The sequence below is a fragment of the Pleurodeles waltl genome, chromosome 4_2 (assembly GCF_031143425.1).
Source record: "Pleurodeles waltl isolate 20211129_DDA chromosome 4_2, aPleWal1.hap1.20221129, whole genome shotgun sequence".
In the NCBI taxonomy this organism is placed as follows: Eukaryota; Metazoa; Chordata; class Amphibia; order Caudata; family Salamandridae; genus Pleurodeles; species Pleurodeles waltl.
The window spans coordinates 818,588,027-818,602,415 of NC_090443.1; the positions used below are offsets into that span (position 1 = coordinate 818,588,027).

The following is a 14,389-nucleotide window of genomic DNA, read 5'->3' on the forward strand; positions in this document are numbered from 1 at the left end:
TCAGTGAAAGATTGATTCTGGGATCAGCTTGCAGGGTTTTGTGTTGTGGCAGTCCCTCTTAACCAACTAACTGTCCATGTAAGGCGTCTACCAGTCTCAGTAGGGAACTACGATATTTAGTGTGTCTTGGCTACTTCCCATTCTTTGTTTTCTAAAGATATGGTTCTTTTTCACACTAAAGCATCTTTACTTCAATTGGTGTAACATCACTCATGTAGCTCAATCGACTCAGTGGCCAGTATCCTTTCTATCTTTAATGGCAGCCAAGAACAAACATTGATAAAGCCAGTAGGTCTCACCTTTTCGACCAATGAACTTTGCCAATGCTTTTTTTTGACACACAGGCTAAACAATGTGAAAAATAACTCAAGGTTGTGTACAACCGCATGCCTGCATACATGTGATACCGCCATGGCAGCCTACCAAGATGATGTATAATGACATGAGGTGCCCGCCATTTTGTTTAATTTTTATTATCAGTTCTAAGCTGGTGGACACTGCTTGGAGCAGTAAATAAAAAAAATAATTGTGCAAAAGTATGTGTTTGAAATGGAGTGGCTTGACAGCATATGCAGCTACCAGGCCTAAAAAAAAAAAAAAGAAAATTGGAAAAACAATGTTCCTTTAACCCCTTAACTGCTGGGCCTTTTGCCCCCCTAGTGCTTGAGCCGTTTTTTGGCTATTTGGGGTAGTTCGCACTTATGCCTTCATAACTTTTTTTCCACATAAGCTATGCACACCAAATTTGTGTCCTTGTTTTCCATATCCTAGGGATTCTAAAGGTACCCATAGTTTGTGGGTTCCCCTGGAGGAGACCAAGAAATTAGCCAAAATTACATCGAAAATTTAGTTTTTTTTTTTTTTTAAAAAGGGGGAAATAAGGGCTGCAGAAGAAAAGATGTGATTTTTTCCCCTGTACATGGCATCAACAAAGAGTTTGCAGTGCTAAAATCCCCATCTTCCCAGCTTTCAGGAACAGGCAGACTTGAATCAGAAAACCACACTTTTTAACACAATTTTGGCATTTTACTGGGACGTAACTCATTTTTACTAGTTTTGGTGCTTTTAGCCTCCTTCCAGTTAGTGACAGAAATGGGTGCCAAACCAATGCTGTATCCCGGACAGCTAAACATTTCTGAAAAGTGGACTAAATTCTTAATTCAGCAAGGGGTCATTTGTGTAGATCCTACAAGGTTTTCCTACAGAAAATAACAGCTGAAATAAACAAATATTGAAATTGAGATGAAAAAAAAAATATATATTTCTCCACGTTTTACTCTCTAACATTTTCCTGCGATATCATATTTTCAAAAGTGATATACCGTTACGTCTGCTGGACTGTTCTGGTTCCGGGGGTATATTGGTCCTGTAGGTTCATCAAGAACCTTAGGTACCCAGAGCCAATAAAGGAGCTGCACCTTGCAATGAGTTTTCATTGTATACTGAGTGTACAGAAATTCATTTGGTGAAATATAAAGAGTGAAAAATAGGTATCAAGGAAACCTTTGTATTTCCAAAATGGGCACAAGATAAGGTGTTGAGAAGCAGTATTTATTTGCACATCTCTGAATTCCGGGGTGCCCATACTAGCATGTGAATTACAGGGAATTTCTCAAATAGATGTCTTTTTTCACACTGGCTTACATTTGGAAGGAAAAAATGTAGAGAAAGACAAGGGGCAATAACACTTGTTCAGCTATTATGTGTTCCCCCAAGTCTTCTGATAAAAATAGTACCTCACTTGTGTGGGTAGGCCTAATGCCCGAGACAAGAAATGCAACATGGACACATCACATTTATACATTGAAATCTGACCTGTTTTTTGGAAAGTGCCTAGCTGTGGGTTTTGGCTTCTAGCTCAGCTGGCCCCTAGGGAAACCTACCAAACCTTTGCATGTTTGAAAACTAGACACCTAGGGGAATCTAGGATGAGGTGACTTGTGGGGCTCTCACCAGGTTCTGTTACCCAGAACCTCACAGTTTGGCACAAAAACACACTTTTTAGATTTAGGTGCTGCAAAGTTCTGGAATCTGAGAGGAGGTGCAAATTTCTTTACACCCAGCACTCCCCCAAGTCTCCCGATAAAAATGGTACCTCACTTGTGTGGGTAGGCCTAGTGCCCATGTCAGGAATAGATCACACAATGGTCAATATTGGTCCTTACATGAGGGCAACTGTTGACCTTGGGGTGATCCATTCCTGACACAGGCACTAGGTACAAGCAGTCAAGTGGGGTAGCGTTCTTATCAGGACTGGTGGGGAAACACGGGTGGTTGGAATTTTGTGGATCCCAGCATATTCCTGTAGTTTGTGTGACAGAAATGCAAGAAAACAATTGAGTTTTTATTCAATATTTCACCTTTGTAGGGTATTCTGGATAATAAATCTTTGGGAAATCCACACAAGTCACACCTCTGTGGACTCCCATGGATGTCTAGTTTCCAGAAAAGTCTGTGTTTGGTAGGGTTCCCCATATGGCCGCCAAGCCCAGGACCAAAAACGCAGGTCCCTGCCTTACAAAACCAGGTTGTGTTCGATAATTTTGATGTCTCCACAATATGATTTGGGTGGTGGATTTGGGGCTGAACTAAATTGGAGAGCTCTGTGCTTGCCGCCGCATGCACCTGCTCTCTTGGTTGGGCTAACCCGCTATTGTGCCGCTGCACAGACTGTGCTTGCGAAGGGACAGCAGGACTGTCCTCATCACCTCCCTCATAATCAGTGGAAGAGGAGTTATCGAATGACTTAAAAATCACTCCCAGAGTCTGCGCCAATGTCCTATCCCTCAGATGTTGTCTCAGTATCTGGTGTCTCAGTCTCTGATCCTACGTCAGAGCTGTCTTCTATAACCTGAGTGAGGGCTTGAGCAGCAGTCATCCATCGAGATGCCATCTCTGCTACTGGATAAACTGTTGCTCTAAAACACTAGCCTACGTAGACAGTCACAACATTGCTGGTGGGGGTGTGTGTGAGATGTGCAACAGTAGAGGTCACCTTACCTTTGCTTATTCCCTCAATCAGCACGTTCTCTCAAGACACTAAAAAAAAGACACACTGTTACTTCACCTTGTCACATACCAATCGTCAGTCTTTAGTGCCTCTAGTGCCCAGTCCAACAATCAATATTGGTGCTCCCAGTCCCATTAGACCTCCTCCGATTCCGTCACTACCACCCAGCAAAAGTGTCCTTCATCTCACCATAGCCTCCCTCGCACATACATTTCATTTGTATTATAGCGCAGGTAATGGCTGGCTTTACTAATCTATTCAGCTATTTACATCAAATACAGATTTGACCTTTGCAGTAGGAATATAAACCTTGTGTACTACTTTATGGCATCAAAACTGCCACTAGACAAAAGTCAGATCCTTTTGTAGCAGAAACATAATCACAAGACTTACTTGACTTTTTTATTGCTGCCTAAAAGCTACAGTTGAAACGTGTCAGTTAAAGTATGTGCATTGCTTTGAACACGCAAGCGGCAACTACAATAGAACTGGTGACGAATATGAATATATATATATATATATATATATATATATATGTGTATATATATATATATATATATATATATATATATATAATCACTTTTAAATGTTATCGCAGCCCCCAGAGAAACCACACACGCGTTGACAAAAGTGATCGCTATAGATATATCAATCTATATATATAGCTAGATATATCTCTCTATATATAGCGATATATTTCTATATATATAGATAGACATATCTACATAATATGCCTATATATAGTGACCCCCAGGGAAACCAGAGAAATATAAAAAAAATTATTGCCCCACAGTGGGTCGCCCTGCTCACGGGCGACCCCCTGTCAATTTCATTATTTTGTTTTTAAACCCCTGGGGGGACTGGGGGGGGGGGGGGGTAGCGATTGCAATTGCCCTTTTTCCAAGGGGCCAACCCTCCCCACAAGAGAAATCCCTGGTGTCTAGTGGGGTTTCCTGGCCCTAGATCGAGGAAGGCTTCGTTTGAAAGGGGGGAATCTCCCCTTTCAAATGAGGCCTTCCCAAACGTCAGGGAGGCCGCTTTTGGGCCTGTTTTCCCCACTGGAGCAGTAAGTGGCCGCAAGGTCCTCTGTGTCTCCCCGTTTTTTTTAAATTAAAAAAAATCCTTGGGTGCAAAGGGATTTTTTAACCCCCTCCCTGGTGTCGGCCACTGGTTGTGACCCGCATCAGGGAGGTATTGCGGGCATCAGCCAGTGGCCGACGCCCTCACCCAGGAGGTTAAGGACTGGAACAGAAGTGAGCGGAGGAGCAACTAAAAGGAGTGTGATGGTTTTGGATAAACATAAAAACAGGGTGAGGGAAGCTAAGGAGGAGCTTGGGTTTGGAGAGGAGGGAACAACACAGTGCACAGGGACAGGAGCAGCACACGAGAGAGAGTACAAGAAAATGTATGCGTTCTCACATAATCTTGATAGAAAAAAGTAATTCCCTGAATGTGAGCAGTAGAATGATACAGGTCTTCAAGCACTGTTTTGTAAAAGCTGTCTGAAGGTGAGGTCCAAAAATCATTGCGATTATAACATTACTTCATGGCAGGCTAATCTAAGTGCTGGGCAGTGCTTGCAAGTCCATAGACCCTACACACCTTTTGCTGGCATTTCTGTCAACTCTTATGTTCATGTGAAAGACATGTTTACCTCACTTATTTGTTTCTAACACATATGTCATTGGCATTTCAAAAATTTCATTTAGTTTACATCACAAATTCTCTAACTAATGTGTATATTAATTGCTTCAGGTGTGCACAGGTCCAGGGCTCAGACGCAGACGCTTCAGCAAACATTTCCCAACTAGTATATTACTGCAGTTTTCAAGCATGCAGCCTATATGTAAGATATTAATTAGAAATGATGTCTACATGTTGGGATAGGGGAGTCTATGACCAGGTTAGGGCCGAGGTATAGGTGATAAAGAAAATTACGTGCAGCTATAGCATCCAATGTATTCTTGCCAGATATGTGGAACTAACCAAACTTAAAAAATGGAAACTAGGAACTTGCCTGTGATATGTTTAACTCGCTTATCTTGCATAACCTTTCCATGAGGGTTATATCTGAATTCCTCTGCTCCCTCGTCCAATTTAAATGGATTATTTGAGAATCTTCACAAAGTTGGGAATCTACAAAGAAAGAGTATAACAAATCTAGTTTTATTGTTTCCAATGGAGGCATGTATTTTCTTGTAAAATCCTAACTGTACCCCAATGTATTAGTTTGGATTTATTCTGGAACTAACTGCATTTGTAGGTTAATATGGAAAAGCTTACAAAACATTTGTACCTAGTAAGGAAACAAGCTGATATTATCACCATAGACATTTGCTGGAATTGACCCAGATGTTGTTACCTTACCACCCTCATCCTGGAGAGATATTTGAATAACTTATAAAAATAAGTTTCCATGTGATACATTAGAATCCACAAAACTACATTAATAATTATGTGTAACTATCACACAGTGTTACTTTGTGCATTTTCTTTTCAACTTTCAAATTTCTTTAAAAAACAATTTCTTATTTTTTTCGCCTCAGATCCAGATATCAATTCTGAGATCAAACCAAATTTGGAGATTGATCCAACCCATTTTGAAAAAAGGTTCCTAAAAAGGATTCGAGATTTGGGAGAAGTAAGTGTCTCTTTAGTAAAAATGTTCTTGTCTAAGGTTCTTCAGGTACGCTTCTCATTGGTTATTGCACCTGTTCTAAGTAGGACCAGAAATGTGATTAATTTGGTAGAAAGTTATCATATGGTGTATTCGCTCAGACTTTTATCCTTGCAGACCATTTTAAATGCTCCAGCTGTATCCCTAGGCTGCTTGAATTCATGGGTTCCACTATCATTAAATATATGGTTATCTATCTCTTATTTTCATTTATATTTTTTTATTGCCTCCTCCTAAATCATTCATAAATGTTTATATGTGCAGGAATGTCCTTTTCCTCAACCCCTTTGACAGAATAGAGATATTGTTTTTTGATTGATTCAAACAATATGCATCAAACCTTGATGTCAAACAGGATTGTTATTATGAATTTTAGAAGTGGAAGTACTTTTCCCCTACAGTATGCTGTCTCAAAGGAGCAGTAGATTAAGTGTGGATACTAGTTGGTTCCAGTCACCATTAGCAAGTTCTCGGTCTAGTTCTGCCCACAAAAACGAAGGAATGCAATTGTTACAGTAAATCTGCATTACTCTCCTGGGCCTTATGAAAGCTACTTATAGTACTCACTATCCTATCTGTAAGTCAGTACTTCAACTGTCTTGTCAATCTCATCCACCAATTAGACAAAAGACACATGATCCTGCTTATGAACTTTGTGGGCATGTGGAGGGATGCTTAATGGGAAGTTCTTCAATTACCTTTATCCTGGTCAATTCTGCAGCGTTTTTCCAAAAATAAGAGGATCCTGGTGTAGCCTTGACATTACTGTAAATTAAGCATAAACACAGAGAACAATATACAAGTGAATCAGGCAATTTTGTGCATGGCTCTTTTATAGACACCTTCTGAGGCCATATGTGTGAAAGACATTTAGTAATGTATTTGGTAGTTATTTTATGGAGGGAAGGTAGGAGGCACACAGTTTTAAAAGGTAAGGTCTACATCGTTTTAGACAGAATGTTCAATAGGCCAGGGACCTACCCATCACAGTTGTGGAATCCCAGTAAGAAGATTAGGAAAAGTAACAATGCGAATGATGTTAGTAATAATTATCATTTTCCTTGTTCTCATTTAGTATTCCCATAAACAAAGACTGGTCTCAGTTTCAAGTCGTTACTTGGTATAGGAGAACAAGTGGGTGGTTTGTTCAGTCTAAATGTGTGTTTTGAGAATACTCCAATTTAATGAAGCACTGTAATGAGTGGCGACTAAAAGGCCAGCACAGCCTTTTAGGAGATGGGGGCTGAAAGGTCAGCAAACCAAATTAGACGAGGTTGGGTTTTAGGAATCACAAGCCCTCTAGGCTCCACTCCTACTGTAGATTTCTGAAATGACCCGTCTCTTCAAACACAATAAGAGAAGTGATGTTGAGAAACAGAACAGGTGTTGGGTAATGAGGAATTTAAATAGGAAAGCAAGATTAAAAAGTTTGTTCAAGATTTCATAATGGTACTCAATCCTGAAAAGTGCTTCCTCAATGGCAGTCTGAACTTGTACGAACAATAGGTATGGGATTAAAAGAAAATGTAGTTGTTTTCCTACAAAGGTGATCAAGAAATTCCAGAGGGCCAAGTGGCTTAGTCTGCAGGGAGTCATGGCCTTAGCAATGGCTACTTCACTTGATAGGTGAGTGCAATTGCATAGAGTAATAGGAAGACAAATCTCAGAGCAAATACTCCCATCAACATGGAATGCAGTTGGTAAGGTAATATGCAGTATAGTTTAATGGAGAAGCGTTTGTTAAGTAGTGTGTTCTGAGAGGTGTGAAATTCCCATTGTAGGATTGTAATGATGTATCCATTAGTTATGGGAAGTGGTCATCTACTCTTGTGGTCATCTTCTCTTGAGTTCTCTGCAGAACATTAGAATCAGAACTTTACTGAGTTGGCTGTCCTTTCGTAGACACCAAATATGCTTATTGCATCCCTTCATGGTCTTTTTACCCGAGTTATGTCCATCTGGTTGCAATTCCCAGGTTAAGGAAGATGAGTCTGGTTGCTGACATTTTTCTGCCCAGGGCACCCTTGCTTGGACTTGCTTTCTGCTGAGACCAAAACAGATAAAAGCAAACCTTTTTTTCACAATGTGCTTTTCCAAAGGTATGGTTGTTAGAATTGCAACCTTCAGGAAGCAGTGGACTTGATACATCCTAGCATGCCAAACAGCACTTTACAGTTTCTACTGTTGGGTTCTCCCTAGACTCCCTCAAACCCCAAGTCTCACCCCAAACTCCTTCTCCAAGAGTCTTACAAATGTGCTACCCAGAAGAGAGTATTGTACTATTCATCAAGCTTCCTCTTACCAGCTTTAGACTTCCTTGTAACTGTGTTCCAAATGGCCATCTACGAGAAGAGGTCCAGTGCTCTCCATCTAAGTGGACAAGCCAGTGTCAGGAATCCCTTAGAGATACAGTCCTACACCTCCTTTCATAGTCCATCGAAGTGGAAGTGTGTCTTATCAAGATTACAATAGTCCTTCCATGGCTAAAATGTTCGAGTATGTGGAAGCCGTGAACTATGGAGGGTGGCTCCCCTTTTTTTTTGCCATAGACAATTGAGCTGCTGTTACGCACTGCAATGTCAAGTGCCATACCAACCCCAAAGGAACACTATACCCCAACAATCACAGTCTCAGTATGAATACACCAGAATCAAAGAAACATGGGTACCCCTTTATATTTGTAAGCGTTTTGGGAACTGCTTTCCAAAATGTGTGTAGCTTGGGGTAGTTCCACCAGAAATTAAGGCATTGCCTATTCTGCCAAATGTTCTGCAAGAGGACTGATTTGCATTGAAGTACGTGTGATGAATTTTAGAATGCATGTAGTGCCAATCATAGATAATCTTACAATACATCTTGGAGTGTATATTTTTCTGTTTCTCATACGTGTAGCATTCTTAGGCTATCTTTCCTTGGGGTCTGTAGGTATCCAAAGGTGATTCACCTATTATTTTCCTACTTATTCATTTGCACTCATGTACCCGCAGCCAGGGCGTCCACCGGCAATTCTGACATCCTGAAAAATCACACCTTTTGTCACAATCAGCTTCAGGATCAGCTTCTCAAAAGAGGTTTTCTCACTTTTACCTGCATTTTCTGATAGGAGGATGTAGTGCACTGTAACTATGTGTAATGGAATCTCTGTCTTGAAGTGTCTTGGGAGTGTGAGCATTAAGATCCTGTGGCTAAGGGGCAGACTCAAGGAAAGGGTTTGCACAATCATTCTAGGAGGTGTTAAGGTGTGGTCGTTAACAGTGATGGGATATTGAGAAGTTAGTTGAATGCTGTACTCTGAGGAATAAAGATTATGGATATGAGCTCCGTGTGTGGCGTGTTCTTGTGCATGCTCCTGGGCTGGGGAGGATGTGACAACTGGCAATGAGTAGAGGATATGTGCTCCGAAGAAACAGAACTGCTCTTCTTGAGAGTTTTTAAGGCAGTAGCAAACTGCTTGTGCGTACCACGTGTGTCTCAAGGCGGTGCAAAGAAGCCTGCAGTTGCTGTATGTTGAGTACAAGCTCCACTCCAGCCCATATGAGGCCTTTTGCATAAGCTGAAGGCCTAGCAGAGAAGCACTATTGGAAAAGCCCACTAAGGCTTGCCAGCCAGCCTATGAAATAAAGGGAGGTGCTACACCACAACACTAAGCCATCATTAATACAAAGAAACCATTAAAGGCAGTGACAGCCAGGTACAACACAGGCAGCGACAACCAGATATAATGCTATAAGGCAGTGACAACCAAGTACAAATAGTAAACTTTACTGACCAGTTTTTGCGATCTCGAAATCAGGTGAAGTGACTCGAAAGCGAATACTAGGGTTGTGCTGGAAAGGTTGTTGGTTCCCAGAGAAGCTGCCGAAGACAAACGAAGTCGGCAGATGGTGGACTTCAGTACAATTCAAAAAGTCTTCAAGATAGCGAAGGTCCCCTGTAGCTGCGGCAACAGAAATGGAGTACAGTCTTGCTGCATTTATGAAACCTCTTCCCCATTCGATACCTATAGAAAACAGAATATTGGCGCTAAAGGACCACATGGATTGAGACCTTTGACAATTTCATACATGCCCTGGATCATTAAATACTTAGTTGCTGGTGATGGAGTGAAAGAACTGATAAAGAAGATATTGCAAACTGAGACAATGTCATACCGTCAAATCAAAGAAGCTTTAGGAGCCAAGTTCAATTCGATGCCAAACATCGACTATGAAAGGTACATTTTCAGTCAAGTGAGACAAGTTGGTGAGAAGGTGGATGAGTTTGTTGGGAGACTTGATGTGCTCATCAAACATTGCAAATTTAGGGAATTTAATGATGAGGAAGCCATGCACCTCCTAGTCATTGATGGTTGTTTGTTGGACTCCTCCAGAAGACGCATGTTGCGAGAGACACTCAGTCTAGAAAATGTGTTGATGGCTGCCAGAGCCGAGGAACAAGCAGATCGGGAAGCCACCGACATAGAAGCGGGACAGCATGGGTGAATCGGCCTTAGTCATAAAGAGTAGTCACAAGCACCAAGGAGACACCTGCAAGCCGACTTCATAAAAGAAAGAAAGTCTGTGTTTCCAGTGTGGATTTTCATTTTCATATGAGGATAAATGTCCAGCTATCAGACAAACATGCAAGAGGTATGTAAAGAAGAATTGTTTCATAGCAGTTTGCAAAGCAAACTAGAAACCAAGTATGTCACGGCAAGATGAGAAAACGGACGCCAGAAAGTTTCAGAAGCATTTTCGACACACCCACAATGACAAAAAACAACCTCAATTGTGACAGGTTGAAACCAAATGAAGTTAATTGTCATCAGAGTTACCCTGTACAAGCTCCTCGACGTCACCATTGAGCCACAGTGAAGAGGATGAAAGTGCATTGATCATAAACAAAAAGACGCAACATGCTCATACGGTCCATAACACCTGGCAAAGAAGACAAACCAATACAAAACGCAAGCGAGTTACGAAACAAAAGAACTCATATGGTCATTGCCCTAAGATCAAACTTAAAGTCAGCAGTTGTCCCATAACCTTTGTAATTGAAAGCGGTGTATCAATCCACACCATGCCAGTCGAATAATTTCACAGTTTGACACCTGTATTGTGTCTTAAAGCGTCAAATACGAAGATGTTTACATGGACTGCTTCCCACTCATCATGAAGTCAAGGATCATTCACAGTGATCTACGTTTTTGACAGTACTCCATATAGTGCATGCTTTCTTAGTTTTGCATCTGCTGCTGACATAGGGCTGATATCTATCAATTACAGCCTAAATACACAGTGTCATTGTGCATCCGTTCCCGTCCCTGTTCCATGGCCTAAGAAGCCTCATGCCGATGAAGGTGCAACTCCACTTCAGTAAAGACATCAGACCTGTTGCATAGTAACACCACAGGATAGAATTTCATGTACAAGAATCAGTCGAGAAGGAACTAAAAGCCCTGCTGAAACACATTGAGTGCTCTACTGGTCCCACACCATGGTAGTGACCTATAGTGGTAGTGGGAAAAAAAATGGTGGAGGCGCAGTGCACATCTGTGTGGGTATGCGCCAGGCCAGCAAGGCAATTGAGAGAGAAAGGCACCCTCGTCTGCACAATTAGGATATGATCATGCAGCTGAATGGAGTCAGTCTTTACCCGTCTTGACTTGACCAAAGGGTACCATCAACTCAAACGGGAAGAAAACTGTAGGTACATTACCACTTTTTCGACTCATGTTGGACTGTACAAATACAAAAGACTGAGCTTTGGAGTGTCATCTGTTGCAGAAATATTTTAAGATGAGATACGTTGGGCTATTCAGCCTGTTACACATGCCTTCAATTGCAGTGATGACATACTGGTGAGCACCAGGAAAAGAATATAATAAAGCTCTCAAACAAGTGTGCCAGATACCTACATATGCAGGTCTCACATCAAATGCTGAAAAATGTGAATTTCCTAAAACAAAACTCTAAATTCTTTGAGCATGTGTTTTCTGATGGCAGGATGACTCCTGATAAAGTGTGAGCATTGTTTACCACAAGTCCTCTGCAAGATGTCTCCAAGGTAAGGTCCTTCTTGGGCATGGCATGGCTGTTGTTCGTGGTACATTCATGATTTTGCCACACTGAGTGCTCCATCACGAGACCTGACAAAACTCTGTTCCGTTCCGATGGTCCACTGAATGTGACCACAGTTTCAAGAGTACAAAACATGTGATTACATATGCGACTAAGATGGCTTACTTTGACCCTAAACTGCACACTGAGATCACTGTTGATGTGAGCCCAGTGGGGCTGAGAGCGATCCTTGCTCAGCATAGTGGACATTCAAATGCTCGGATATACATCATGGCATACGCCAGGTGAAGCTTGTCCGACACACAATGTGCCTACTCCGAGCCAGAAAAAGACTAGCTGTAGTATGGGCCTGTGAACATTTTCATCTGTTTCTGTATGGAAAGCATCACACAGTCGTCAGAAACCACCAGGCGCTACTCACAATTTTTGGAAATTTGAAGGCCAAGATTCCCTCTTGCATTGAAAGGTAGGGTTGTGTCTGCAAAAGTATGAATAGAAGACTGTGCAAAAGCAAAGCAGGAATCAAAACCCTGCAGATTATTTTACCCATGCAGTGGCACTGCTCAACGTCAAACACTGCAGAGGAATACATCAATTTAATTGTGAAGTCTAGCACACCTGCTGCTCTGTCCATTGAGCAGGTTATCAACGCCATAAATGCTGATAAGGACATTCTACCCCTTAAAACTTTACCTCAGCTTAATCATGGAGAAAGAGTTGTCGGTCGCTGATGATGTTGAATTTCAAAAATACCGAAATGTCCAAGATCATCTGTCTGTCATCAAAGAAGGCGTTGTGCTAAGAGTATCCCGGATTGTCATACCTGCGAGCCTGAGACAGTAAGTCATTGCTCATGAAGGACATTGTGGCATTGTAGCCACCAAGAGAGCATTAAGAGTTCTAGAGTGGTTTCCTCAGCTAGAGGAGTGGTGAGAGTCCTGCCACCCTGATGTAGGGGAGAGCTATGAGATCCAAATTATCACAATGGACCTCTGAGCGAACTCTGAAAGATGATGAGGTTCGTACTACTGACACTGCTCAGAAACATCAAATGAAGACATATGCCGATCAACGTCGTCGTCAGGTGTGGGAGGTCGTGTTCGACAAGGGTGACTCGGTTCTTGTAAAAAAAAAAAAAAAAAGGAAACAAAAGGCAGATTCTCCATTTGATGTTGAACCTCTGAAAGTCGTGCAGAGCAAGGGACATATGACTGCGCACTGACCTGGCAAATCCTTTACAAGGGACTTGCCCAACTTCAAACATCTGTCTAGGCAATTTATCAGCCCCTGCAAGCCCAGAAGAAGCTGTTCCACCTGAAAGCCCTAATCAGACATCAGACCCTGTACCCTCGAGGTTAACCCGGGGTACAGCTCAACTGCTTCATGTCACTTGGTCTGGCCGAACTGTGCGAGCACCAAGACGGCTGATCAAGGAACTGTAATTGTGCTATTTGTTCATGTTTCTTTGTGTGACTTTTCGTTTAACAATCTGGAGATGAAGTGTCTTGGGACTGTGAGCATTGGGAGCCCTGGCTAGGGGGGCTGATTCGAGGAAAGGGGTTACGCAGTCAGTCTAGGAGGTGTTAAGGTGTGGTCTTCAATGGTTATGAGATATTGAGAAGTTATTTGAATATTGTACACTGAGGAGAAAAGACATTAGAAATGAGCTGTGTGTGTGGCGTCTTCTTGTGCATACGTCCGGGCTGGGGAGGATGTAACAACTCTCTTCAAGGAACAACTCTTTTTTTCATTACAAGTCTTTATTGAATCACCCTAGAAGAGATCCAAAATCATTTTGCAACCCTCTCCCCATGCGTGAGGCTTCCATTAAAACAGAGAAATGTTTATGGAAAAGGGGGAGAGGTGACTCCCAATTAATCTCAGACATGTCCAACACCCTATTTGTGGTGACCCGTGTATTCTGGTACACATATGAAGTGCTTTTATTTTTTCGCAACCAAACCAGGTCACATAGTGCTTTGTCTACTGTTGTGTGACTCATAAATGCCCAGAAAATTCTGTTTTTACTTTTGAGCTTTCACCATCATTCATAGGTGGACAGTCATATAGCACTTATGGAATTCAGGCAGGTCTAAATTGCCCTCTTTTTTTCCTTTGTTGTAGAAGGCATATCAGGATCCTGGGTTTAGTGCCACCACAGATATATCTAGGTAACATTTGTTGTATCCTTTTAAAGAATTCTCTCACTATGAAGCACTTAAAAAAGAGAATCCTGTGCAAGACATTTACTTTAACTGTGTGAATTCACCCTATTCAAGAGATGCATAGAGAAGTACACCTGTCTAAATATTTATTTCCTCTCGAAGGAGAGAGCAGCATATAAATCTGCAAAGCAGGTGTCAGTTTTAATGCTGAGGAATTTATTGTGTGAATTAGCCCATTGGAAAGGAAACCTAGCAGCCAGTCCTCATGCAGTATTTATGGGAAGCTTATGGTTCAAACTTTTGATTTTTTTGCTTTTGTGACCAGAAACTATTTAATTTGTCTGCAATAGCCTTATAAGTTTGGAAGCGAGTCAGGGTCCCCAGGGGGTTTAAAAAAAAAACAAAAGCATCACATGAGTAGAAGACCGTTTTATATTCCTCAAGACCGAAGACTTTATGGAGCTGGCCTGCCCGACAT

General features: G+C 41.7%; 1 protein-coding gene across 3 annotated transcripts in view; it reads left to right on the forward strand.

Annotated features, from left to right (window-relative positions):
* JAK1 (Janus kinase 1) overlaps positions 1 to 14,389 on the forward strand; it is a 481,031-nt gene that overhangs the window by 404,285 nt on the left and 62,357 nt on the right. For all 3 annotated transcript variants that reach the window (XM_069232503.1, XM_069232505.1, XM_069232504.1), the window contains exon 18: positions 5,557 to 5,651. In XM_069232503.1, the coding sequence (XP_069088604.1) occupies positions 5,557 to 5,651 (95 nt within the window). The remainder of the gene's footprint in view (positions 1 to 5,556; positions 5,652 to 14,389) is intronic.